Raw genomic sequence first — 26,348 nt, forward strand, 5'->3', positions numbered from 1 at the left:
ATGCTACATCATTTATTTGTAAAGTTTTATTTATGAGAAATAGTTCATGAGTTTATGGGGCAACTTTAGATAATAAAGTTTTCTCCTTCAATAGTGTTTAAGGACACTTGTTTAGAAGTTATCTAAACATTTACAGTTTTATAGAAACTGGCTGTCAAATGTGCCAGTCCATGAAGGCGCTCTGTTACATGCCGTTATAAGCAGGTCCTCCTCCACCTTCTGGCACCACCCAGTTAATATTCTGACTTGGGTCTTTGATATCACATGTTTTACAATGCACACAGTTCTGAGCGTTTATCTGTAATCGAAATCCATCACCTTGTTCCAAAGGAACAAATTCATAAACTCCTGTAAATCAAAAAGGTAAAAATATTGACAGTGAGTGGAAATTAAAATCTTAGAACAAGTTTAGAAGCCTTTGAGGCTTTCGTGTTTCCCCACAGAGACTATCTGGTCTTGGTGTATGTTGCTGCTATTAATATCCTAGTAAACTTACCACTTCTAAACACATAGTGCAAGTACAGCACTATTGCCTGGTTAGTCTAACAAGAGTTAACAAATGAGCCCTGGTCCTTTTCTCTGAGAGTTTATAGTACAGTAAAACTTTAAAAGTCAACAACTCATTCTTGAATACTTTTGCTTACCTTCTAATCTCACTTGAGCATACACTAATTTTCATATATCCAAGTGCTGTTTATTCTACCATATTATTTAGCTCTGGTTCTCATTTGAACTGAAAGCTCTTAGCACATAAGAGATTCAGCATCTGATGAATTTAAATTTAGTGTCAGTCATTGAACTCAGTGTGGCCGTAATGTGTACACATGTACAAACAGAACAGGTATTTTGTGTTTGTTTTCTATAATCCTTTTGTCTAAAGGTAGACACGAAGGCTGTTTGAGATGATGGGTCACCCAAACTAGTCTTAACCAGAATCCCTACTCTTCTAGTCAGAGTTTCCTTAAGGATGCTGAACATAGAAGTGTTTTGCAATGCAGAATGGAAAAGGAACATCTTCAAATGGAAATCTGTTCATGTTTAGGAAGAGAAGGAAACTCACTGACCTGCAGGGCAGAATCGCTGCTCGGGCCCGTCATAGACGGACAGATTTCTATTGACCGGTATGCTGTCGTCCTTTAAGGTTAAGTGTGCTGGCTGATCGTGTTCATGATTAGTACCGCTCAGAGCCACAGATGATAAGAGGTCAAAACTGATCTGTCCATCGGGTTTTGGATACTCAATGGGTGTACAATCCTTAGCTGGTTTGAGCCGATCAGAATCGGAACCTTAAGCAATTTTGAGGAAGATGGTTAATGACATAATTTTCCAGTACTTTGTCTTTTTCAGTGCTGGTGATTCAACCAGACCAGGGCCCATGCATACTAATATTCTCTTACCACTGAATTTCATTCTCAGTCTGTCAATGAAACAATCTTGTTACTTAGTTCAGACTGGCTTTGAACTTACCTTCTTGCCTTTACCTCCTGCCTATGCCTGGCCTCAAGTAGAGTATGAGAACAACTTGGAGCTACCGTCATACCAAAGAAAAGACCTCAGTCTAGGCTATTTTGCCTTTTAAAGATACTGAGTTTACGATGGGTATGGCCCAGCACTTAGGTAGAGGCAGGAGAAATAGTTTTACATCACCCTTTGTGAAGAAAATTTGATGTCATCTGTGTTACTTTTGATCCTGTCGCAAAATGCTGCCCCCCCTTATTTACCATATCGCTGACAAAGCAAGTTTAAATATCATGACAGTACAGACACAGCTTAGTGAGAGCCTCAGGGCCAACCCTAACACTACCAAAACTTACATATGCTCTACTAATGAACACACCCTCCACACATACCCTTTTTCAGTATAAAGGTGCTTAAGATCAACACTGGCATTAATTATATTTGAATTACCTTTATGTTTTAGAGTCCATGGCTCCATTCCTCTTAATATCCAGTAAAATATTCCAGTGTAAATCATCCCTCCATATACTCCCAGTATCCCATGGCAGGATGGCCTTATATTCCTAACAGCATGTAGCTCTTTCCATACCCAAGATTTCTTCAAATTCTCTTCATACTCAGTTACATGAAGTCCTTTTAGGAAAAATAAGAAATATTAAGTAAAACATAGATGGTGAGTCTTAGTTTTTAGAAACATGGCTATGTGGATCCATGCAGAATCACACATGCTGGCATCTTCCAACAAGATACTCTATACCCTTTGGGTGGCACTGGGACTGTAGGCGAATATCCTACCACTGGGCTATAAAACTTTGACCTTAATTTTTATACTGGAAGCATAAAGAATTAGTTTGAAAAGGGAAACAATGCAGGTTCAGACTATTTGCAGACATAAATTAAAAAAAAATACGAAACCATTTTTGAAACATCTATTGTAAGTGGAATCATTCCCTGCAAGAATATCTTCTGCCTCAGCCCTAGTGGCTGGCTGACTGTAATGGGATGACCGTAGACAATTAACTGGGGGCTCTTTTTTTTTTTTTAATTATTGTGTGTGTGTGTGTGTATGCTACTGTACATATGTGGAGGTCAGAGAACTTAATTTTTTTTTTACTATTGTTTACTTGTGTGCGTAGGTATATGCTCTTAACCTCTAAGCCATCTCCAGCCCTACAGTTGAGTCTTAACTGACTTGCACAAACTACAAAGTGGTTACACTCTGGTTAATAGTTTTCTGTTATAATTTTCGAGGGGTTTTCCTCCTTATTCTAATGCTAAGTTCCCGGATTATCTGGTACTGTGTAGACAACAGCTGGAGAGTATGGCTGGTGGTTCCACAAGGAACAGCACTTGGAGAAAATTAAGAGAAAGTTCTGCCGCCTGCTGCATTCCATCTCACCTGTTCTCTTGCCTTTTGCGGTCTCACTGCTTACCAAGCCCATGTGCTAGACCTTTATTCTTAGATACCTGAAGGCATAACCAAGTTGTACTTTGTTTTTTTTCAGTGCTAGGGACCAATAAAACCTAGGGTCTTGTTTATGCCAGGCACTCCCTCAACCATTTGAGCCACACCCTGAGTCTCTGAGTTGCTATTTCTTAGTAAAGGAACATTGGTTATCTGTGATTCTAAGGACTAGGTTTATTTATGAAATACTTGTTGGGTTGCTACCATATGCCAAGTGTTAGAACTAAAAATGAACAAAAGTCTTTGTTGGAGTTTTTGACAGGAGACAGTAGATACAAAAAAATTTCTTTTGGGGCAGTAGATAAGCCAAATATATAATGTGTCAATGATGGCACATGATGATGGGCAGTTCAGGGTAGCAGGGCTGTGTGTATGTGTATCCAATTGTTAGACTTAGAGAAGCTCTCTGAGAGTGCTACGTGAACAGGCAGAAACCATGTGAAGATGAGAGCGTGCACGGCATGGTCAGGAACTGCCATGAGACAGTGGCTGGAACACGGGGCTGTAGACATGAAGTCAGCAGCTTAGTGGTAGAACAACAAACCCTCCAGCTGACCACATGGAGCTGCTCCACTGGCAATACTTCATGTGATCACAGTTCCTTGGGAGGCTTCTTTGACAACAGTAAGATGGCTCAGTCAGTAAAAGCACTTGCCAAACAAGCATAAGGACTGGAGTTCAAGTCCTGGAACCTACATAGACGTGTAAGAACTGACTTCCCCAAGTCTTCTGACAGTGAGCTAGAGAGATGATGTGCAGTTAGGAAGATAGGGGACCTAAGTGCAATTCCCAGCATGCACATCAGGTGGCTCACAACTGCTTGTACTCCCGGCTCCAGAAGGGTCTGACTCCTCTAGCCTCTGCAGGAACTTGCACTCATGTGAATATACTTACACATACAAGTAAACAATAGTAAAAAAAAAAAAAAAAATTAAGTTCTCTGACCTCCACATATGTACAGTAGCACACACACACACACGCACACACAATAATTTACAAACAAAAAGAAGGGGGGGGCTAGAGAGATGGCTCAGACGTTAAGTGCACTGGCTGCTCTTCATAGGTCCTGAGTTCAATTCCCAGCAACCACATGATGACTCATAACCATCTGTAATGAGGTCTGGTGCCCTCTTCTGGCCTTAGGGATAATGGAGGAGGAACATTGTATATATATTAAATATTTTTTTTTAAAAAAGGAAATAAAATGAAAGGGAAAATTAGATTTCCGAACAAGAGACTTTTTTTTTTTTAATTAACTGATTTAGAAATAGGGTCTCACAGCATAGCTTTGGTTGGCCTGGAACTCATCGGAATCTGCCTGTCTCTCCTTTGATTGATGGATGCCTAGTTAGATGGCCTCTTAGTGATTTATGGTGGTGGTAATGTCTGTTCTCTGCCACAACAGAGTCATGTGATTATGCTTGCAGGTTTGCTAAGGATGGGTGGCTGATTTTGCCCTGTTTAGTGATGCTCTGTTTCTAGCCTACTGATGTTTGTGTGACATCTTTTGAGTCATTCCATATATGCAGTGCAGATGTAGTAGCAACGGATCTGAAGAGACAATCATTGGTCCTGTACCTCTGATGTGAATAAAAATGACAGTTATAAAATTCTGACTGTAGTAGTGTTTCTTCACTATGGGAAGAGTTCCTCACCTGCTGTCTTTGATTGGAGATTTTCACTATTTAGTTGATTAAAAATTGATTCTGCTGCCAAACTTCCACTTTTCATTGCTGTGTGGGTACCTTTGATCTTGGGAACATTCATGAAGCCAGGGCTACAACCAATTAGTAAGCCACCGGGAAAAGTGAGTTTTGGAATAGACTGAAAAGAAGATCCAAAACACATGTCAGTTCAAATGAGGCAAAACCAACACACATCCCAGACCTAAAGCTGCAGGAGAAAGACCAGTGAGCACGGCATGAAAAGGAATGTACGAGGAAGGAGACAGCCAGGGCAGTGTAGGATTAGGACTAGGGCCATTTTTCTACTTTTTTTCCTATCTCATTTTTATTCCTACGGGACAGAATTATCAAAATATATTCGAAATGACATGTTTTTATTTATATGTATCTGTCACAGTTAAAAGATTTTCTAAATTTGGTTGACAAATTATAACTTCCTTTACATATATTTTGGAAAAAATTCCACCTATTTTTATTTATTCTGACATGCTCTAATGATATTACAATAACCAAACAAGTTTTATTAGCTTAACAAACTGAACTTTCAATTTCTGATAAAATCACCAGTGTAATAAAAGTATCATATTTTTTCAATTTAGCCAATAAAAGTATATTGTCTAAGGAATAGGAGCCAAAAAAAAAAAAAAAAAAAGACTGCATGGGAACATATGCTCTAGTTTGAAAAGGAAGTAAGCCAATGCAGGTGGTTCTTCATTTGCAGTGTTTCTTTAGGGGCTTTCTAAATCAGCCTTAGACAGCCTTTGTTGGCAAGGTGGTGGAGTGGTAAGAGTTTGATGTGCTGACTGCCTCACAAAGCTTGGCATCAGCTGTAAAGGAGACCTGGGGAACGGTCTGTGGCCACAGTTCCCACCAATGGTACAATCCTAAAGCAAGAAGCAAAACCTGAGGGAGGGCAGAGGGAATCAGAAGGACCATGCCCAGATTGCTGAGTGGATAAAGCTGGCTGTCAAGCTTGGTAACTCCTCAAAATCCAGTACTATCCTATGTTTTCTGTTTCATTGTTTTCACTGTGTCTTTGTACTCTTGACTAGCTTTTCTAATCCCATGCACCTACCCTGGTAAGTTTGTTGAAGCTCATCTACAACACTAACCAAGTGCTGAGGTTAAAGGCATGTACCACTACACGCAATGAAGTCAATATGTTCTTTTCTTTTTCTGTGTCTGAGGTCAGAAGAGGGTGCCAGATGCCCTGGAACTGGAGTTGGGGACACTGTGAGCTGTCATGTGGGTACCGAGCACTGAGCCTGAGTCCTCAGCTAGAACAAATGTTCTTTTTTTTTTTTTTTTTTTCTGAGACAGGGTTTCTCTGTAGCTTTGGAGCCTGTCCTAGAACTAGCTCTTGTAGACCAGGTTGGTCTCGAACTCACAAAGATCTACCTGCTTCTGCCTCCCAAGTGCTGGGATTAAAGGTGTGCGCCACCACCGCCTAGCCTCTCAACATTCTTGAAACTAAATTCATGGTGTAATTTAATTAGTGTGTTCACACATAATTTTATAAACAGTATTTTGTTAAATTCCTTAAATAAATTTTCATCCTATAAAATAAATATTGTTTTTAACTGGCTAAGTAATTTACAAAATACAAGTAAGTGCTGGGATCTACCTGCAAGCCACCTTCATTGAGTGCCCGGGCTCCATAGGCGATCCTCTTCCCACCTTCCAGTGTGGGCTGGATGCTGGGGTGGTGCTTCCACCTCTGGAACTCTCTGAATGGACTCAGATATGGATTCTGATAGTCGAGACCCACCTTAAACCAAAACCAAAATGCAAACAGGTAAACTCTAAAACTGAGGAAAAGAAAGTGAACAAAAAGATAATTGTTCCTAAGCAGCAAAACATTAACAGTTAAGATGACATTAACAAACCATTGTACTCTGGAAATCCAAGTTCGTATTAAGGAGAAAAAAAACCCATTTTAAATAAGTGTCCACAAATGGAGTTGTGATTACTTATTACTGGTAATAGAACAATACCAACTTGTCAAGACTGTAATTACGTTACACTATTACTAGGGCAAAACTGAAGAGAAGGGATGTAGCTTGTATTCAGAAATACAGCAGGATGAGGTACAGGGTCTCACAGAGTGACACTGAGACCTGAGGACCGAGCACTGAGAGTGCATTAATCTAGTCATGTGTCAGTGGAAGTAGGGTCATGGCAGTGCACCATGCTGCTCTCAGCTACAAGGTGGAGAAACTGTCTAGTTCGCATTTTTCAGAATGTTCAAGATATAACTTACTGCTATAGTAATGGAAGAGGAAACTCCTGTGATTACTCTTAAAGTAGTAGGTTCACGAGGGCCAATTTTATTTTCCGTGGCAGCATGTCGTAATGGGAGTGGGTTTTAAAGTCAGCATCAGGCATGAATCCTGTCTCCGTCACTGTGCTGGACTGAATGAGAATGACCCTCCATAGGTTCAGGTATTGAATGCTTGCTTCACCAGTTAGTTGAACTATCTGGGAAGGATTACGAGGTGTGGTCTTGTTGGAGGAGGTGTGCCCCTGGGGATGGTCTTGGTGTGGTTAAAGGCCCAGACTAGACCCAGTCTGTCTCTCTCTGGCTTGGATCAGGATGTAAAGCTCTCAGCTACTGCTCCAGCACCACTGATGAACATGGTTAGCCCTCTGAAACTGTGAGCAAGCCCCCAATGAGATGCTTTCTTTAGTAAGAGTTGCCTTGGTCGTGGTGTCTCTTCACAGTAATAGACAATAATGAGGCAGGTGCTACTGTGGCCTTTGGGTAAACTAGTTTAATTTGCTCAGATTTTGATTTTCTTACTGGCATAAGGATCTATTTCATAGCACAGGATGGCTTCTAGAACAGTGCCCAGAGTGTAGTAGCTACTAGTATTTTAGTTGAGTAAGTTGCATGTCTACAGTAGCCATAGACATTTTACATGCAGATAAATTAAAAAGTCAGCTTTTTAATGGAAAAGTATTTTCCAGGTTTAAAACCCTGGTGCACACAAGTCACTCTAACTCTGGCAAAATCTTTTGCAGTAAGGAGAAAACTTACCACAAGACCAAGAGCTACTAGAGGTTCACCTTCATTTAAATGATAAAGGAAAGAGCCTCCGTAAGTGTGTCTGTCCAAGGGCCAGCCGACAGTGTGGTCTACTCTGCCAGGTTTCCACTTCTTCTCATCAATAATCCATAACTAAAAGCAAAAACAAACCCAACAAGTCTGACGGCATTACATGAAAGCAGGAAAAAATGATTTTGTACATCAAGGAAAATTACAATCAAATGGTAACATGTTAATCCAGGACAAAGAACTGGGTCGTAAAAGTTATGAACAGTTCAAGACATTAGAACCTCAAATTAAGAATTTCTTTTGTGGGATTACAGAAAAGATAGTGAAGAAGCCATCTCTGAGTACCGGCTACTTGGGTGTGCCCACTGCTGAGAGGACAAGAAGAGAGTACTCAGTTCAGATCTGTCTGTCTGTCCCACTGCAGTGGCCATGCAATGAAACTGGCCACTGCAGATGCTTATGGCACAGAATAATGCAGGGTATTTCATGTTTGCAGTGCTGGAGACTGAACTTGAACAGGCTCATTTACGTGTTAGGTGAGCGCCCTATGACATTTCTAGCCCCTTACAAATGCATGCATATGCTGGGTGTGGTGCAAGCCTTTAATCCCAGCATTTGGGAGGGAGGCAGATTTCTATAAATTCAAGATCAGTTGGGTCTATTGGTCTACATAGCTAGTTCCAGGCCAGCCCAACTACATAGTGAGACCTTGTCTGGACACACACACACACACACACACACACACACACACACACACACACACAAATTTTTTACTTACTTATTTAGACTGAGCTTTGCTATATATCTGAAGCTTTTCAATCCTTCTGCCCCATCCTTCCAAGTACTAAGTACAGATCTATACCTCCATGCCTGGCTTAAATTCTTAAATTAGCTTGGGATATAGCTCAGCAGTAGAATGTAGAATGTTTACTTAACATATTCAAGGCCCTGAGTTTAATCCCTAGCACTGCCCTCTTCCAGCCTGCAGGCATACATGCAGACAGAACACTGTATATATAATAAATAAATAAATCTTCAAAAAAATTAAAAGTGTACAAGCAAACCAGGATACCTCCTTCAAACCAATTCCATAAGTCTGGGGTTCACAGCTGGCCCTCAGGTCAAACTTCTTATAGAGCTGCTTGGCTAGGTGTCCATGGCAACCCTCTGCAAAGACTGTGACTTTGGCATGTAGTTCTAGTCCCCTCTCAAATGTTGTCTGAAAAGCAAAAATACATTAAAGTAACAATATTTTGATGCATTAAAAAAGTTAAATAATGGTTTAGGTACACAAGACATAGTAGACTTATATACCAGAAAGAAAACTAACAGAACTATTAGAAGTAGAAATTACCCTTAAACATGGCATATTTGTGTTGAACTGACTTGCTTCTATTTTTTATCAACTACAAAAAACCCACTATAATGAATTATATTTAAACTCCACATGTTGTGTTGTTTATAAGAAAACCTAAATATTGAGTTTGAGTTGGTTGGTGGTTTTTTTGCTGTTGTTGTTTTGTTTTCTGAGAAAGGGTCTTGACCTTCAGCCTCAGCCTCTCAAGCTGAGAACTGCAAATATACCACCCTGCCCTGTTCTTTTCTTTAACTTTATTTTTTATTTTATGTGTGCTGCTGTTTTGCTTGCATGTAAGTCTGGTTGATGGTGTCAGATCTCCTGGAACTGGAGTTAACAGACAAGTGTGAGCTGCCATGTGGGTGCTGGGAATTGAACCTGGGTGTCTGGAAGAGCAGCCAGTGTCCCTAACTGCTGGTCCACCTCTCCAGCCCCCCTGCTTCTTCTTTTTAAGTATGTGACTATTAAAAGGTATACCTTTGGTGCGCCATCCTTTTGTATTCCTACATCATTAGTGGCAATTCCTTTTACACTCCCATCTTCATGATAAAGGACCTAAAAATGATTAAAGAAAATTACTATCACCTCAGTATTCACACTTGGACATATTCGAAATGATGGTGACTGCAGTTTATTTTTGAAGCAAGAAGGCAGCCGGGAGGTAAAAAGTACAATCGTGAAGACAAGAAACTATACAATTCTTACCTCCTAATTCTGTTTCCTGTAGAGGAAAATGCTCTCTGGATAGCCAAGTCAGAAGAGGGTGGCAGATGTCCTGGACTAAAGTTACAGACAGTTGTGTGTGCTAGCATGTAGGTGCTTGGATCTATACCTCGATCTTCTGGAGATCAGCCAGTGCTTTTAACTGCTGAGCCACCCTCTTTATTTTATTTTATTAATTATTTATTAAAGATTTCTGTCTCCTCCCCGCCACCGCCCACAATTTCCCTCCCCCTCCCCCAATCAAATTCCCCTCCCTCATCAGCCCGAAGAGCAGTCAGGGTTCCCTGCCCTGTGGGAAGTCCAAGGACCTCCCACCTCCTTCCAGGTCTAGTAAGGTGAGCATCCAAACTGCCTATGAGCCACCCTCTTTTTTCAGTCCCCTCCTTTCTGTTTTTGAAGCAGGGTCTCATTATGTAGCCTTGGTTAGCTTTAAACTTGCTGTATAGACCAGGCTAGCCTCAAATTCGCAGAGATGTGCTTTTCTCTGCTTCCTGAGTGCTGGGATTAAGAGCATGCACCATCATGCCCAGATGCCTGTGACAACAGCAGTGTTCTTGATTTAATGCTCATTCAATACTAAATTGATCTAAGTCATTTTTTACAAGTTATGAAGATTCTTCTGGGTTTTCAAATTTTATTGATGGGGGTCAAAGTTTGAAATGGTTACCCAAAAGTGTTGCTTTGTGAGAACTAACAGAAGACGTTTCCAGAATGAAGAGTAATCTACACAAGGCTTGAACGAGCTTATTCCTCATAGGGGTGTGTATGTATACATGCACGTGTACACACACAGTACCACTACAGGTATTAAAAAGGGTGGACAGGAATGTGTGTATTAGAGGGCAGCAGCACTTTGAAGGTAATCAGATTCCATAGCCTTGCAAACAGAAACCTCCTGGTGAGTAAGGTGGGAAGAAGAGCAGAAACACAAGGGTGCCCTTGGGAGAGGGCACAGACTTATCCTGTAACACACACAGAGCAGATTATTTCACTGAGTAAGTAAGATGACCAAGACTCCACACTGAGGGAGTCCTATCCCCGTGGTGTTCAATCACATGATGAGGGCAATGTAAGAAATTCAACTCCTCTTTGGATTATAACATTTTAGTTATTTTCCCCAATCCTGAAATTCTAAAATCTTATAATTTTTTTAAAAAAATTACTTCCATAAAATTATTACTTAACTTTTAAAATAAGAAGATATTGCTTCTATAAATATTAAAAACAAAATTATACAGACCTCAGCAGCAGCATATCCAGGGTACACTTCAACTCCAAGAGCCTCTGCCTGCTCCCCCATCCAGCTCACTAGATGTCCTAGGCGTACAATGTAATTGCCATGATTGTTCATCGGAAGACCTGCAAATATTTATGTAATTTAGAACCTGACAATTAATTGCTAAGGTATCTAAATAATATAATTAATTAAAAAATCTAACCAGTGTGTACTGCTGCATTATCTTTATGGTCACAGCAACATGTTATTTAATACATGTTATTTATTTGGTTGAAAGTTGTAGTCTATTAAGATAAAATGAGTAGTAAAGCCTAGAATTAAACTTCCTGGCTGGCTTACAAGGCTCTTCTAGACTAGACGACACAGACCTGCTCCTAGTCTGGCTGTCTCCTTACTCACTCTCTCTGGGCTCCACTTCCCCACTGAGGTGCGGCTGCTCTCAGCTGAGCAAGTCCCTGCTCCGTGGCTGCCGTACTCTACCTGGAAGGATGGGCACGGGGATTCTGTGTTTCTCTGTCAAAATGGCAAATCTGTCTTCCGTTACAGGAGTGTTAAGTGGAGCCTAGGAACAGATGAAAAGAGGAAGGAAGTGTTTAGTTATGTTTGTGCGGGTGAACGCACACATTTTTAAAAGCTCCTTAAAGAGAGAAGGGGAAAGGGACTCCTGTCTTCCTCTTTCCTTTTTTCAGTCTTAAGTGATCAAATCTTCTTTTTATGTCCCTTTGAAACAGAAATCTTTTTTCTTTTTTTAGTGTGTGGGTGTTTTGCCTATATGTAAGGCTGTGTGCCATTTGTGTGCCGAGAGCCCACAGAGGCCAGAAGGTGGCTTTGGAGCTCCTGGAACTGGAGTTACAGGCAGCTGTAAGCTGCCACACTGGGTGTTGGGAACTGAATCTTGATCCTCTGGAAAAGCAAGCAGTGCTCTAAGGTGCTGAGCCATCTCTCCAGCCTTGAGACAGAAACCCTGAAAGCCAACCCACACCTCTTGCTAGTTTTGTCCTAGCGACTATTCCTGGACGCTCCGGAGACCTGTGTGAGCTGTGCCACCACCACGTTCCCTGTCTCTGTGGAGCACAGCCTGCTTGCCCGGCTCCAACTGAAACTGCCTGCCTTGTTGAAAAACAGAATAGAAAAGTTATCCTTCTGGGTGATACAGACAATTAACATGTTTACTGACAGATCACTGACACCGTGTGTGTGTGTGTGTGTGTGTGTGTGTGTGTGTGTGTGTGTGTAGCTTTGACAATAGAACTGACACTGTACCAATTCAATGATACCTGGTTTCTGATATACTGAAGAGAATTAATTCCTTTAAAGTGTTTTTGTGTTAAAATACTTTTGTGTGTGTGTGTTTGTGTGTGTTTTGGGAAAGAGAACACAAAGGAAAGTTTCAGATTTTAGCTTATTCCATAAAAAATGAGTACAAATGATATTCATATACTTATTTTACCTTTATTGAGAGTATTCACTGGGTGGATGGTGGTGGCGCATGCCTTTAATTCCAGCACTTGGGAGGCAGAGGCAGATGGATCTCTGTGAGTTCGAGGACGGCCTGATCTACAGAGCTAGTTCCAGGACAGGCTCCAAAGCTACAGAGAAACCCTGTCTCAAAAAACCAAACAAACAAAGACCACCAACAACAAAAAAACCAAAAGAGTATTCTCAAGGGTGGAGAGATGGCTCAGCAGTTAAGAGCACTGGCTGCTCTTCCAGAGGACACTGTTTCAATTCCCAGTTCCCACATGGCAGCTCACAACTGTCTGTAACTCCAGTTCCAGGGGATCTGATACCCTCGCACAGACATACATATAGGCCAAACACTAATGCACATTAAAAAAAAAAGAATATTCACAAATAGTCTAACTTTGGAAGCAGAACATTTATAACATCCTATAAAAGAAAACGTTGAATGTAAGATTTTAATCAGTTTTAAACTAATTTTGAGAGCAATGGAACTTAGCACTGAGTCCTCTGCATATCACACCTATAGCATTTTCTGCTGAGTTTAATTATTTCTTTAGAAAATTAGATTATCAGGTGTTGGAAGGTGGCTCAGTGGTTAAGAGCACTTGTTGCTCTTACAGAGGACAGGAAAGATTAGACCTTGTGTAAGATCAACTTGTCCTACCCCCTTCTCCTTCCAGTCTGGGAAGAGCTCGTTGAAAGCAACTGGATCAAGGCAGGCCCCCGAGAGCGTATGCGCTCCTATCTGAGCGGCCTTCTCCACCAGGCACACACGGATGTCCTTCCCATGCTCAGCAGCCAGCTGCTTCAGACGGATAGCCGCAGAGAGCCCTGCAGGGCCGGCGCCAACTATTACCACATCTGCTTCCTCCGCAAACCTCTCCATGTTCACTCCTGGAGGAAACATGTTAAAAACGAACAACAATTCTTGGATTAATACGACCTGATAACCACATAAGTCGTATGCTGGTACTGGATACTTGAATATGTATTTTAGTATGCTACAATGCTTCAGAGTATAATTTATAGAGATATTCTCTCTGGGCTATGCATAATAATTATAGTAAACATATTATTTGATGAATTTCACGTTCTCTTAGGTTCTATTTCAGTGTCTATCTTACTCTGGTTCCCATAAACCAAGTTTTGGCTTTGAAATCCATTCTTATAAATTTATGAGCTGGAGAGATGGCTCAGCGGGTTAAGAGCACTGATTGCTCTTCCAGAGGACCTGGGTTCAATTTCCAGCACCCACATGGCAGCTCACAACTGTCTTTAACTTCAGTTCCAGGGGACCAGACACCCATGGCAAAATACCAATGCACATAAAAAATATTTATTTTAAAAATAAATTTGTAAGGCATGGTGGTGCACACTCATAATCTCAATACTTGGAAGGTAAGAGCAGGAGAACCAGGAGCTCAAGGCCAGACCACTACATGAAGCACCTTTCTTAGAAAGAAACAAATGAGCAAAACCAAGTTTTTTATTTATCTAACTAGTAATACGTAATACATTTGATGAAGCCATGAGATATAGTGAATGCTTTTAAATTATCATGAAAACTAAAATATTCAGAGCAACAAGCTAATACAAAGTATGTGGGAAAGCCTCGAGAACTCTATGAAAGTCGTCACATACCTTCCCACCGTTTGTCTTTCTCCCGGGGGTGAACAGTGTAGTGGGTGGTAATCTGAGGCACGACAGACGTTGAAGACCATCTTGTAGCACAGAGAGGTAGGCACTTTTTCTTAATTTTTAAGGCATGAAAGCACTGGTACACTGCATAAAAATTATGAACAATATCTTCTTTAAAATTAGTCTTCACCTGTCATAGAATGAAAAGGACTCTAAGCAGAACAGCTGTTCCTAATGAATGACACACATGGAAATGGAGCATGCTCTTTCTCAGGTGAATTACACAGCTAGCTTTTGGTCATGATGCAACATTCTCAAATCTTTTAAAACAAGTAAGAAATAGTGTAATAAAATGAATGACCCAGAGACTGAATACATACAGGGGAGATGGTTACCCATCAAATGGCACAAAAACAGACAGAAAAACATTTGGAAAAAACACATACCCTCTTCTTTATGTCAAAACGAATTCGATTCAGTAAATGTTTTGTCTGTGTGTGTGCACGCTTGTTTTTGAGAAACGGTCTCATTCTACAGCCCGGGCTTATGTGGAATTGTTATATAGATGACGCTGGGTTTGAACTACAAAGGTCCACCTGCCTCCCAAGGGCTGGGGTTAAAGGTGAACAGCACTATACTAAGCTTTAATCAAACACTGTTTTAGAGAGAAACTCAAAGTACTAAAAAGACTGTGAGAATATACCCTACATTTTTTGATTCTTTCCCATGAGTGTGGACTGGATTTAACTAGTTTCTAGTAAATAGTAAACTAGAAGAGAGAAAAAAAACTTTATAGTAGAAAAAACGTCAGTAAATATAATTTGAATTATGTGACCAAACATCATTTAAATGTTACAGCCACACGCAGATAGCACATGCCATTGATAGGATATAATGAGAGAGTCTTTACCTGTACGGTACACACCCTCACAGTCCTTACACCTCCATCTAGTCAGGAAATCATGAGAAACCACCAAGAAACTTTAGACTGAGAGGCATTCAATAAAATGCTTGACAAATATACATTAAAAAAATCAAGGTCACGAAAGACAAGCAGAGGAACTGTCTCATTTAAACAGATGAAGGTATGCTAACTAAAAGCAACGGGAACTAGATCCTGGACCAGAAAAACGGGGATCGGAATAACGTTGTCATGTAGTAACATTTCATCAATGTTAACTTCTTCGTCTCGGTAATCACCATGATTATGTAAGCTGTTAGTCTCAGGAAAAGGCGCACGGGAACTCTATATTGGCTCTACAGTTCTTCTGAAAGCCGAAACCAGGTTCAAAGTAAAAACTTAAATAAAGAATAGAGTGAGAACGGAAGTAGATACAAGAGCTACAACTATTTAGATGGGTTTGGTGGCACATGTCTTTAATCCCAGGATTTGGAGGCAGAGGCAGGCCGATCTCTGTGACTACCAGGCCTGCTGGTCTACACAGAGAGAGTTTTGGTTGACCATAGACTCCATTTCAAAAAACAAGGAATACCTGTGTGCTCACTGGATCAGGACCTTCCTAGGAACAATTTCAACGGTTGGATATTTAGAAGCCTATGAAGGTCTGTTTAATTTCTGGCAAAATAGTAAATTCTGGCCCTTTCTACCTTGGACTATGTCAAATGAAGAAACTTTTATATATGGACTATAAAAAGTAAACAGTAAAGACAAAGAATTTAATTTTGAGTACACAGTTTATACTTTCTAGGACACAATGAATGGTTAAGAACTTTCCATTTAAACACTACGTCTTGGCTGGCTGTGACTCAGGAGAGAGAGCATCTCCGGCACTACGTGAACTAGGAGTGGTGATGCTCGCTGGGAGGACCAGAAATTCAAGGTCATCCTCGGCTACGTAATGAGATCATAACCAGCCTGTAATACAGGAGAACCCACTCCGAACAAAACAAACCCATCAGATCTTATCCCTCAGAACTTCCTGAGATATGTGGAGTAGCTACAATCCCTATTTAAGGCAGACAGGGAGAAATCCAGATAGTCTTTTCCAATAACCGTCCAACTCTGAGACTAGTAATTGATCTCTGAAGTAATGGAACCTGAGGCTGTGGTCAATTTTTCTTTTCTTCTAATTAAATAGAAAAAAAAGGCCTGTTTAAACAAAATCAACTTGACATAAGCTAATTTTATTTTTTAGTAACAACTGCATGGTTAATATATTTTAATATTTTTCAACAAAGTAGTTATTAAAGTAGTATGTGGCTAAACGTTACGGTGGATGGAGGGGGAGAAAGCATTTGGAGCAGAAGCCTAACGTCTTTTAAGTGCTGTCTATACATTGGCTTCTGATAACTTTCAAGTGGCAGGGAAACCCATTTTCTCTACTTGTGATGCACACTAAAAGTCACAACATTACTGGGTGGTGGTGACACACGCCTTCAATCATAGCACTTGGAAGGCAGAGGCAGGTGGATTTCTGTGACTCTGAGGCCAGGCTGGTCTGCAGAACAAGTAGACAAATGTTGTTTCAAAAAGCCAAAATAAATAAGTAAGTATAAAATCTATATTGGGAATACTTTATTAAGACCAAGATTAAATCTTCACGTACTCCAAATCTTAAAAGCAAGAAAACTATAAATATTATATACGAATTTAGGTTGAGCTCAAACATACTACCATTTAAAAAGGGTACTATACACTGGAGTGTAGCATATACAAGTTCTCATTTACTTCTGCAAGCTGAGTGGAATATGACAGACTTTAATTCTGTTATTTGTTCAGCTACTGATTTGCTTGAGAACAGCTGGAACCATGCATGACCTCTGATTTCCACCAGGGAATTTAAAAAAGGCATAACCTTTACTCCTTTGCTCAGACGAGCCTGGCCTCTCTCATGAGGCATGTGGACATAGAACATAGAGGCTGAGTTACGGTGGGGAAACAAAGTCACAGAGTCCACTGAACAACACAGCCATACACATTGCACACTCACGTCACTAGAGCTCACGCTGGGTTATGATAACCTAACAAATTAGCATCCAAAGAAAAGACACTGACTGAACTCAAGACTGATGGTAGCTAAACTAGGCTGTAAAGGGGGACAAGATCTGATACAACGATGGCTCCCAAAACGGAACATACCCTGTGTGTAAGAGATACTTGGTTTGAATTTACAACATGCATACTTGTTTACAAATTCCGCAGCCAAATCGTAACTTCAGTAAAGCTTTCTATTAAGTCAGTTACATCAGAATTCACGATCCTCTAAACTTCAGTTTTCATTAGGGGTTGTTTTAAGGTAAAACTTTAAAAATATCATCCAACTGGTTTAAGAAGCACCCATCACAGAGCGTCTGGAGTTAACTGAGCACGCAGAAAATGTTGAGGCTCCAGACATAATCGGTGACAGGGGCAGCACATAACACGATATGACAGCTCAGACTTCACACGAAGACCGGACCAGAATGGCTACGAAGACGAAAGTCTGGTCAGAGTCAAGGAGAAATCCCACACAAGTTTTGCTTCCTTTTTTTCCCCCATGCCTAATAAGGCAGCAGATAACACCTGAGCCCTGGGATAAAGATTAGGACCGTGGGAGTTGTGTTGACAAGTCTCCTCCGCTCATGACTTTTAGCCCAGTTGTTAATTCTGCCAACTGGGGCAACGTCAAGGTCGGAAGTCAGGGTCCACCAAAAGGCGCTGAAAGCATTGACCTTTGCCCTAGTTTAGCCTAAGAAAAGGAGAGAGGCGCTCGCAGCACCCCAGGTATGGCCCCGTCTCCTTCGCCCCAACTTATCCACCTTGCTCCACCTGTCCCCACCAGGAATTCTGTCTCACCAGGGCACGACAGCTTGGCTAGCCGCACCAACATGTTCCAAGGAGCCCGGAGACTTGCCCAAGACACAACGGAGAGAGAGGCCTGTCTGCGGCGGCGGGCCGAGGGCGCTGGACTTCTAGGCCACGGGGGGCGCCATCACCTGCCAGGAAGCCCCGACTGCCTCGCTGAAGTCAGCCTCTGTGGGCTGTGCCGAGCGCCCGTGCTCCGCGGCGTGCCCGCCCCTCTTCTGCTTTGCGCCGGCGCTACGAGGACCCGACGGCCAATAAGGTTTCTGGGTCCCGCACAAGCAGGGAAAAGGCAGAAGACTCCATCTCCCAGCCATCCTCCTCATGCAGGAACCGAGTCTGCGGAAGAGGCCCACAAGCCCCACCCTCTTCCCCGCTGCGCGCAGGCGCAGCGACAACAAAGCCGGGAATGAGTCGCTCGGCCTTCTGGGAGTTGTAGTGTTCGGCCCCAGCGTCCTGTGAGCCCGCCCGTGGTGTGGTCCCGGGTGGAGACCTAAGCGAAGATGGGGCGGGACCCCGAGGGGGAGGAGGCGGAGCCTGCGGGCTTTGGGCGCGAGCTGTTGAAAGGCGGTTGGTGCGGGTTCGGTTGCTCGGTGCGGCCCCGGCCGGCCCCATGGCTGACCCCGAGGAGATTCGGGCTTCGCCGCCGCCGCCGCCTCCCTCGTCTCCGTCTTCAGGCGCCTCTTCGTCGTCCCTCAGCATGCCAGTGCGTTTGGGCTGGCGGAGTCCGAGCCGGAGCCACGCCGCAGCGGTGGACCCCCTGGAGCAAGTGGAGCTGCAGATCGGGGACGTGAGTGTTGCCCGCCCCGGGAGCTGCTAGCAAAGCTGCCAGGGTGCTCCCGCCCGCGCACCTTGGCTTCCCCTTCCCCTCCTGCTGTGGTCCCCACCACCGGGATCCGCTCTCCTCCTCGCAGCTCTCGGAGTGCTTTTTGGGCGCCCCTAGCCTCCCTGCCTGCCCAGTGGTAATCTCTTGCTCTTCTCGTTGGCCACCAGCCCAGTGCCAGCTGGTGATGTTATTGTGTGTCGCAGGCTGGTTCTGTGCTGGAGTTGAGCGGATCAGGGCTCCGCGGAGACCATTGGCAGGATGCTTCACCGATTCCTGTAATGCAAACATGTTGGAAAGTTTTTGTTCGGTCCCGAATTCCCAGACATCACCACCTGACCTCAACAGGCACGGCGCTGAGGGGGTTGGAGGGTGTCAGTTTCACTTTCTAGGGACTCTGGAGAGGTAGAGCAGAATGAAGTATGTGGCCGATAACCTTCCTTTTTCATAGATGACTGAAGTGCTGGTCCAGGATTTATTTCTTTTTTGCTAAACAATACTGGTTACAAGTAAATGTGTAGACTAAGTACCGAAGTCATATCCAAAAAAAAAAAAAGTGCTATTTTGTATCTCTGGTGGAGAAAACATTTGTTTTAAAAGGGAGTTTTTCATAGCTGTGTGTGTGTGTGATTTTAGATGTTTTCAGAATGTCAGTCTTTGATTTCACACTTTTCTTTGTGTAGTCCAAAAAAAAAAAGTGTTCACAGATCAGTGGGACAGTGCTTTTGTTACCTAATTATTAGCGGGAGTGGCTTATGGGCAAGTCCTTTAGATGCCAAGGGGTTTCCAAGTAGTGTAGCTCAGGGGTAGAGCTTTGTGCCTACTGTGCCCTGACGCTTTGGGTTCAAGAAAGAAGCGGTGTTTTTATTTGAAAATTCGTTTTGTTTTGTTTTTAAAAGAAGAACACGTCATTTGATTGGCTGACTTAAGCTATTTTTAAACTGTGACGTTAGATGAGAATCTAAAAAATAAGCACGTGTGGGGTTTGGGGTGTAGCCCAGTGGTGGAGCTGAGCTTGCTTTGTCCCCGGGACCACAAACAAACCCGCTTGACTTTCCTTTCTTTAAATTGCAGGCGGCATTTTCATTAACGAAACTTCTCGAAGCCACATCTGCGGTATCAGCCCAGGTGGAGGAGCTTGCCTTGAAGTGTACAGAAAATGCACGTTTCCTGAAAACGTGGCGGGACCTCCTGAAAGAAGGCTATGATTCCTTGAAACCCGACAACTGACTTGCAGATGCGGTCGGGTAACGAATGACTCACCCGTAAGATATTTGCACATGGACCACGTTTATGAGGCTGCCAGTCTCCAGACATGCCGAGATGGAGAGTTTTCTTGGGATTCTTGACTTTGAGAAAGCAGAATACTGAAGGCCATTTTGTTTGTTTTCTCTCTTATGACAGTGTTTACCTTAAATACTTTCTGCCCTCTAAGCTTTTGTAGACTCCTTTATGAAAGCTAATTTCATCAGTAAATAGTTGGCTGTCTTAGTGCCCCAGTGCAACCAGGCCATTATTTGTTTTTCGAGAAGATTCCCAAAATGACTGAGTTTGGAGTCGTTTTGTCCCCGAAGGCAGCCGATGAAGACTTCAGGTGGTGGTCCAGCTCCATGGGACCAGTGATGGCGCCTTCTTTCCTTGTCAGTACCCAAAGCCACATCACACAGCCCTCAGTGCCTGGGACTGAGACTCGATGAGTGTCACCAGAAGCGCTTTTGCTCCTGATTTCTAGGTTGAAGACTAATTGTTTCTCTATGAAAACCACCTGAGTCTAAACTTATTGGCTTGAAGAAAAAATTCTGTCTATTTTGTGGGAATCTGAGTGCTCTTCTGTCTTGAGACCAGGCTTCTGTCTCAGGCTCTTCAACGGCAGGCAGGAGTCCTGTAGGCAGCCCCATACCCTGACTGGGGGGGCTGAGTCTTGATGATGACTTTTAAAGATATTTTAAAAATATTTTCCCATTCTATGATCCTATTTTTAAAAAGCTTTTACTTCATAAAATGAAAACTTTTTAATAGACTACATACTTTGGTCTATTTATTTTTATAGTCAGCTGCTTTTATAGCTAATATCTTTCTTATTATTAGTGTTCTATATGTCTGATGGTTATCTTTGAAATACGCTACCAAATTTATGGCCGTGTGCTATTAATAGAGCTTTGCAAGTTATTTGCATTATTTTAAAGTTAGTTTGTTTCCAGTGTATCCATTTAACTGTTTCAATGCATTTCAGATCAGTTGCCCTTGCTGTTGGGTTTGAATTTACCTGTACTGTATTTTATGTAATTCGTGCCGTCTTTCTTCAAGCCGTGTACACCTTGATGCATAGGAGCTTTAAGTATCTTTTATGTGGTGTCTCTGTAGATATGTCTATGTGAACAGAACTGTATTCTAAAGTCTCACAGTGAGCTGTGGTAGGGGACAAACGGATGGGCAAAGACTAGTTTTGACACAGTCATAGTTAATTTTTTTGTTTGTTTGTCTTTTAGTTAAGATCACACAACACGTATGGTGTGATTTCTGTACCAAAGAGATGCTTGTTCCCGTATAAGAGAAATACGAATTGTAATCTGAAAATTGCAGTTTAAAAATGTATAAAAATAAATGAGTTACAAGTAAATTTCTGTTTCCTTGGTCATTTATTTAAAACTTTCTGAGGTAGCTCAGCCATTCAGAAAAGGTGAATGATTTAAATAATTTCCATGCATTCCTACCATGCAGAGATAATATTTGCATTTTTTTCAGTACCCCCCCCACTCCCTCCTCCCCAATGTTAGAACCACTGGAAATGTGTTTTGCTACCTCATATACCCATCCCCTTGTCTTTCTTCCTACAGCCACAGCCTTAGAAGTGTTCATTGTTTGTTACTTTGTGATTATATGATTTAAATAATTGCTTACTTGTATCCCCTGCTACCCCATGTCATTCTGAGAACTGAGGGCCTTCTGGATGCTTTGTGTTTTTATATTTTCCCTATGTGCTGGCTAGGCTGTGTCCCCATGAAAGGAGGGAACCTCGGTTGAGAAAACACCTCCATTAAGATCCAGCTGCAATGCATTTTTTTATTGAGAGAGAGAGAGAGAGAGAGAGAGAGAGAGAGAGAGAGAGAGAGATTGCTCACATGAGTGCCATGTCCAAGGAAGCCATAAGATCAAATCCTCTGGACCAATGAGAGTACCTGGAGTGAAATTTGGGTCCTCGGGAAAAGTAGCAAGGGTTCAGTGTTCTCCCAACCAGTTCACCTCCTTGTGTCCAAAGTCTGAACTGCAATAAAGCCGTTTCTCTTCTTTTGTTGTTTTCATTTTTTTTTTTTTTGCATCATTCAGAATCCATTACACAATCCAAAAATCTCAGAGAATTACACTGTGTTTTCTTCTAAGAGCTTTGGAAGTTACTTTAAGGTTCCCATGCCAAATAATGAGTATAGATGGCATCTTCACACACACGTACACTTGTCCTCATTTCTTCCCCACACTGCGAGCCTTTGTGCCCCTAACTCCACAAAATCCTACTCCTTCTTCCCCAACTCTCTTCCCTGTCCCTTACTCAATATGTCTTCCCTCTCGCGGTTCCTTTTGTAATTTCATTTCACATACGTATCCACACACACACACACACATGCACACTCATGTGAGAGAAACATACTATTTACCATTTGAGTCTGGCTTATTTCATTTAACATACACATAATGGAACTTTATTCAGTCATCAAGAAAAAGAAAATGGCATTTTCAGAAAATTGGACGTAACTGGAGATTTCCACGCTAACAGATAGAATGCAAAATGAATCCCAAACCAGAAGTATTTCTATGTACCCACGATGAACTTGCTTCAATTCAAATAAAGTTTCTTATTGATATATAGGAAGGCTACTAAATTTTTTAGTACGTAAATTCTCTTTTTTTTTTTTTACAATGAACATCAAGGCTCTTTCTCTTTTTTCTTTCCTTTTTTTTGTGAACAGAATTAACAATAAATAGGCGTCTCAGGGGTCTGTTAACACAGAGGGTGTACACCCATAAACTGATTAGCTAGGTCACATGGTATTTCTATTAGAAACACTATATAGAAAATGTTGAGATCCAGGAGCTTTCTGGTGCAATCTTTTTAGGGTCTTTAAAGTGTAGCTTTATGTTATCTACAATAACATGTAGATCACATGTTTGTGTTCATTGTGTTTCTTTTTATTCTTTCTCAAGCTAAGATTTTGAACAGTGTCTTGAGTAAGAATTATGTAAGCGGGCACTTGTAGGAAGCACAGCTTACAGAACGCATTGGAGGAACCAGAACTGTTAAACACACGGGCCTGTTTTCTTCAAAGGAAGAACATGATTGGCACTTGGTCACCTGGACGGCTGGAGTGGATGTTGTCTTGACTACCTGGCGATATTTTTGCTATTCTGTGGAGTCAGTCTACCTGAATCCCTCCAAATCCTGGGCATTGTTTAGGTTTTAATCCTGAGCTTTGTGTCTCAGTGACTAGAACAGGGCCTATGTACTTTGTATCCTCCTCCAATAGAAACCATTAGATTATTGCTTATGCTCATGAGAAGTGCTTCCTCCTCAGGCCCTAGCCTCAGCACTCTTTACCAGTCAATAGAACACATTGCAAAGGTCACAGGTGTTTCCCACTTTGCTAGGTAGTCTATGAACCTGTGCCTCTAGCTTTATTGTGATAATCGTCACATGGAAACCTCTTTCCAAAGTTTTACTGTGCCTAAGTGTGTAAAAAAAATAAACCACAAGGTATACTCTGGAAGTTTTGTTCCAGTGCCTGAAAAATTGGTGCTGCCTCGAGTTTCCCTCTTTACCTCAGGCAGGTGGTTTTCCTGCCATCCATGACACTTGTATGGTCCCTGATAGACACTCTTATCTCATTCCCTGCTGTAGAGGAAATTCTTTTCTTTTTAAATATTTATTTATTTATTATGTATACAATATTCTGTCTGTGTGTATGCCTGCAGGCCAGAAGAGGGCACCAGACCCCATTACAGATGGTTGTGAGCCACCATGTGGTTGCTGGGAACTGAACTCAGAACCTTTGGAAGAGCAGGCAATGCTCTTAACCTCTGATCCATCTCTCCAGCCCCAAGGAAATTCTTTCATTCATTTCCCACTTAATTTAGTCAGCTAAAGCTTTGTTTTCTATAACCTTTATTACATTGGCATTTATTCCTCTACTCTTAGTTTCTATAGGGTTTTTATCACGAAGGGTGTTGAATTTTGTCAAAGGCCTTTTTTTATGCATATCTTGAAATAATCATGTGAGATCTGCCCTTTTCTGCTTGTGTGTTATAGTAGATTTATTGATTTGTGTGTATTGGACCAACAAACTTGCATCCTTGGATCAAACAAACTTGGTGAAGGTGCATGATTTTCCCCAGTCTGTTCTTGGCTTTGACTTGCGGGTGTTTACTGAGAATCTTTGTGTCTATGTTTGCCAGGTAGTTTTTATTTGTTGTGCTTTTCTCTGGTTTGGGGCAGGGCTGTGCTGGGCTCCTGGAGTGAGTTTGCTGGTGTGCCTTCACTTCCTGTCTGAGGAACAGTTGAGGAGCTTTTCTTTAGAGTGTTGTTGGCTGGCTGTGTATGTGAGTTGCTTATATCTTCCTGATTTAATTTATTTTGGTTATACTTGTTACCCTTTTAAACAATCAGTTGATGGAAACATGAAGGTTTACTCCTGGACTCGGAATTGGGTCTCATTGATTTAAACGCCTCATTTTCCCTTTTCTGCCTCACCCCTCTACAATATTCCCACCTACTGTCCTGTTTCTTCACTATGGTGCTCACGTAAAGAAAAGCCAAAAGAAAAGTGGCTAGGGAGAGACAAAACTGCTGGTTCTGAATTGATAACAAAGCTTGCCTGGCTCCTTTATCTCTGGGTACATCTGTGGTGTCTGTATGTATGTGCATATGGGCGAGCACACTTGTGTGGAAGTCAGGCGGACATTAGGTGTCTTCCCAATAGCTGATCAACAAGCCTTGGGGATCCTGCCTCCCCAGCACTGGGATTTTAGGTATGCTCTACCACATTCAAACTCAGGTCCCCGTGTGTGTGCAGCAAGCACGTTAGCGATTGAGCCCTCTCCCAGGCTCTACTTTTGCACGTCAGAGGCAGGGTCTTTCTAGGCTTCTGAGGCTGGCCTTGAACTTGTGCTCCTCCTCTCTACCGTGAGGATCACGGGTTTGTCCACCACACCTGGCAGCAAAGCTTCCTTTGAATAAATACATTGTGTTGACTCTCAAGCATGGAGACTCAGAGAACGAACGATACAGAGGATTTTTAGATAGAATGTTTCTGCTTTGCATACAACCGTATTAATAATTTGCGTGTACGTGATGTGCACATGTGCACACACATGCTATGTCACACAGGTGGAGCTTAGAGGTCAATTTTTCAGAGTCTATCTCTCCTTCCAGCTTGACATGGGATCCGGATATTGAGCTCAGGTCAGCACGTTTGTAAAGTAATCACTTTTATCCCCTGAGCGCCTCCGTGGCTCCACACATTGTATCTGATGCTATAATTTCTGAGTACCATAAAGCTTTTGTCCTCAGTTTTAAAATGTCTATGGGCTTCACGCTTGCTGATACGCACAGCAGAGAAATCTAGGAGCTGTGGGTAGGATTTGTGTAGTTAGCAGTTAAACACAATACGTAGATTAAAGAGGCTTTATATTGTGTGTGTCCAGCACTTTACCTCCATGCAGTGTGCATAAACGCATGCTAGAAAAAGAGTCCCCTTCGTTTCCTATGCAAATGTATACGAGTATCCATGCACACGTTGTCAGTAAGCTGCTTCTCTTTGTATGAACACCAGTTACCTTTCCCTGCCTTGCGTCACTGTTAGCGAACTTGTCTTAACCATAAGTTATACATTTTATGGCATTTTACTTCATATCAGCAAGTCCTTCCAGACGCACTTCACAGTATTCTCTGAGAAGAAAGGGTTCCCAGAACCAGTTATGAATAAGAATTGAGTCTAGATGACTGAGAAACCAGTGACAGATTGCAGGGGTCTGTGAAAACCGCTGGCTTCATGAATTCAGCGGGCATCTCTTGCACGGGCCACATTTCCACCCAGATGAATGAGGGAGCGAATGCCTTTGGAGTCTCCTTTCTGTCCACAGACCTTCTTTGTCTGTAATTGTACCAGAGCTGATAGATCATTTCCTTGAAAGGTCTGGTGGTCAAAGTGTAGATGATTGGGTTCAAAGCACTGTTGATGGGCAGAATAAAGATCACCACCCAAGAGGTGATAGTGTCTGGAAGAGAAAAAGTGGAAAAATCGGAGTGTTCATAGATGGCACAGGCATCTCTTGTGTCTCCCATCTTCAGCCCCCCCCCCCCTTTCCTTTTTTGAAGACCAAGTCTCTGGTATTTTCGGGATGTCTTTCTGGAGTGTCAGTGTTAAAGGAATGAACGCCAGTGCTGTGAAGGCATGGGGTTCTTTCTGCGTGTTTTTTCCTGACTACATTGAAGTGCCATCAAAAGAGCTCTATTGGAGTGTTTACATGAAGTCACGACATATCATTATGAATCCATTTAAAGAAAAACCATGTTTTTTACCATTTATCACCCTTTGATACACACACACACACACACACACACACACACACACACACACACACCTTTGGTGG

General features: G+C 42.1%; 3 protein-coding genes across 8 annotated transcripts in view; 1 reads left to right on the plus strand and 2 right to left on the minus strand.

Annotated features, from left to right (window-relative positions):
• Nucleotides 1–11: 11 nt before the first annotated feature.
• Etfdh (electron transfer flavoprotein dehydrogenase) lies at nt 12–18,052 on the minus strand. The gene is made up of 13 exons (XM_050158749.1): nt 17,879–18,052; nt 14,086–14,226; nt 13,109–13,338; nt 11,461–11,542; nt 10,984–11,102; nt 9,498–9,575; nt 8,736–8,882; nt 7,646–7,786; nt 6,233–6,376; nt 4,579–4,747; nt 1,909–2,091; nt 1,065–1,286; nt 12–348 (listed from the first exon to the last, which is right to left on the minus strand). Exons 1-13 carry the CDS (start codon nt 17,910–17,912, stop codon nt 185–187), a joined length of 1,854 nt encoding a protein of 617 aa, XP_050014706.1. The 5' UTR covers nt 17,913–18,052; the 3' UTR covers nt 12–184.
• A 315-nt stretch (nt 18,053–18,367) lies between these two features.
• On the plus strand, nt 18,368–22,767 carry CUNH4orf46 (chromosome unknown C4orf46 homolog). 2 transcript variants are annotated; one of them, XM_050158759.1, is made up of 3 exons: nt 18,368–18,674; nt 18,914–19,055; nt 19,782–19,926. In XM_050158759.1, the coding sequence occupies exons 1-3, from the start codon at nt 18,498–18,500 to the stop codon at nt 19,913–19,915; spliced, it is 453 nt and encodes a 150-aa protein (XP_050014716.1). In that variant the 5' UTR covers nt 18,368–18,497; the 3' UTR covers nt 19,916–19,926. The 2 variants fall into 2 exon arrangements, with proteins under 2 accessions (XP_050014716.1, XP_050014717.1); XM_050158760.1 differs by lacking the exon at nt 18,914–19,055 and having other exon boundaries at nt 19,782–22,767.
• Nucleotides 22,768–23,198: 431 nt separating this feature from the next.
• Rxfp1 (relaxin family peptide receptor 1) overlaps nt 23,199–26,348 on the minus strand; it is an 80,798-nt gene continuing 77,648 nt past the window's right edge. For all 5 annotated transcript variants that reach the window (XM_050158745.1, XM_050158743.1, XM_050158748.1 and 2 more), the window contains one exon: nt 23,199–25,973. In XM_050158745.1, coding sequence (XP_050014702.1) covers nt 25,672–25,973 — 302 coding nt within the window. In that variant the 3' untranslated portion in view covers nt 23,199–25,671. The remainder of the gene's footprint in view (nt 25,974–26,348) is intronic.

This window comes from Alexandromys fortis, unplaced genomic scaffold (assembly GCF_014885135.2).
Source record: "Alexandromys fortis isolate MF-2015 unplaced genomic scaffold, M_Fortis_MF-2015_v1.1 scaffold_102, whole genome shotgun sequence".
In the NCBI taxonomy this organism is placed as follows: domain Eukaryota; kingdom Metazoa; phylum Chordata; class Mammalia; order Rodentia; family Cricetidae; genus Alexandromys; species Alexandromys fortis.

Bases quoted from the DNA above. Each gene is read 5' to 3' on its own strand.
- Etfdh (XM_050158749.1), bottom strand. From the start codon at position 17,912: ATGTTGGTGCGGCTAGCCAAGCTGTCGTGCCCTG. The intron at 13,339-14,085 runs GTATGTGACGAC...TGTTTCCTCCAG, and splicing joins GAAAGACAAACGGTGGGAAG to GAGTGAACATGGAGAGGTTT. The intron at 2,092-4,578 runs GTGAGGAACTCT...TTTTCCTAAAAG, and splicing joins TCTCCAATCAAAGACAGCAG to GACTTCATGTAACTGAGTAT.
- CUNH4orf46 (XM_050158759.1), top strand. From the start codon at position 18,498: ATGGCTGACCCCGAGGAGATTCGGGCTTCGCCGCCGCCGCCGCCTCCC. The intron at 18,675-18,913 runs GTGAGTGTTGCC...TGTGTGTCGCAG, and splicing joins TGGAGCTGCAGATCGGGGAC to GCTGGTTCTGTGCTGGAGTT. The intron at 19,056-19,781 runs GCACGGCGCTGA...TTTAAATTGCAG, and splicing joins TCACCACCTGACCTCAACAG to GCGGCATTTTCATTAACGAA.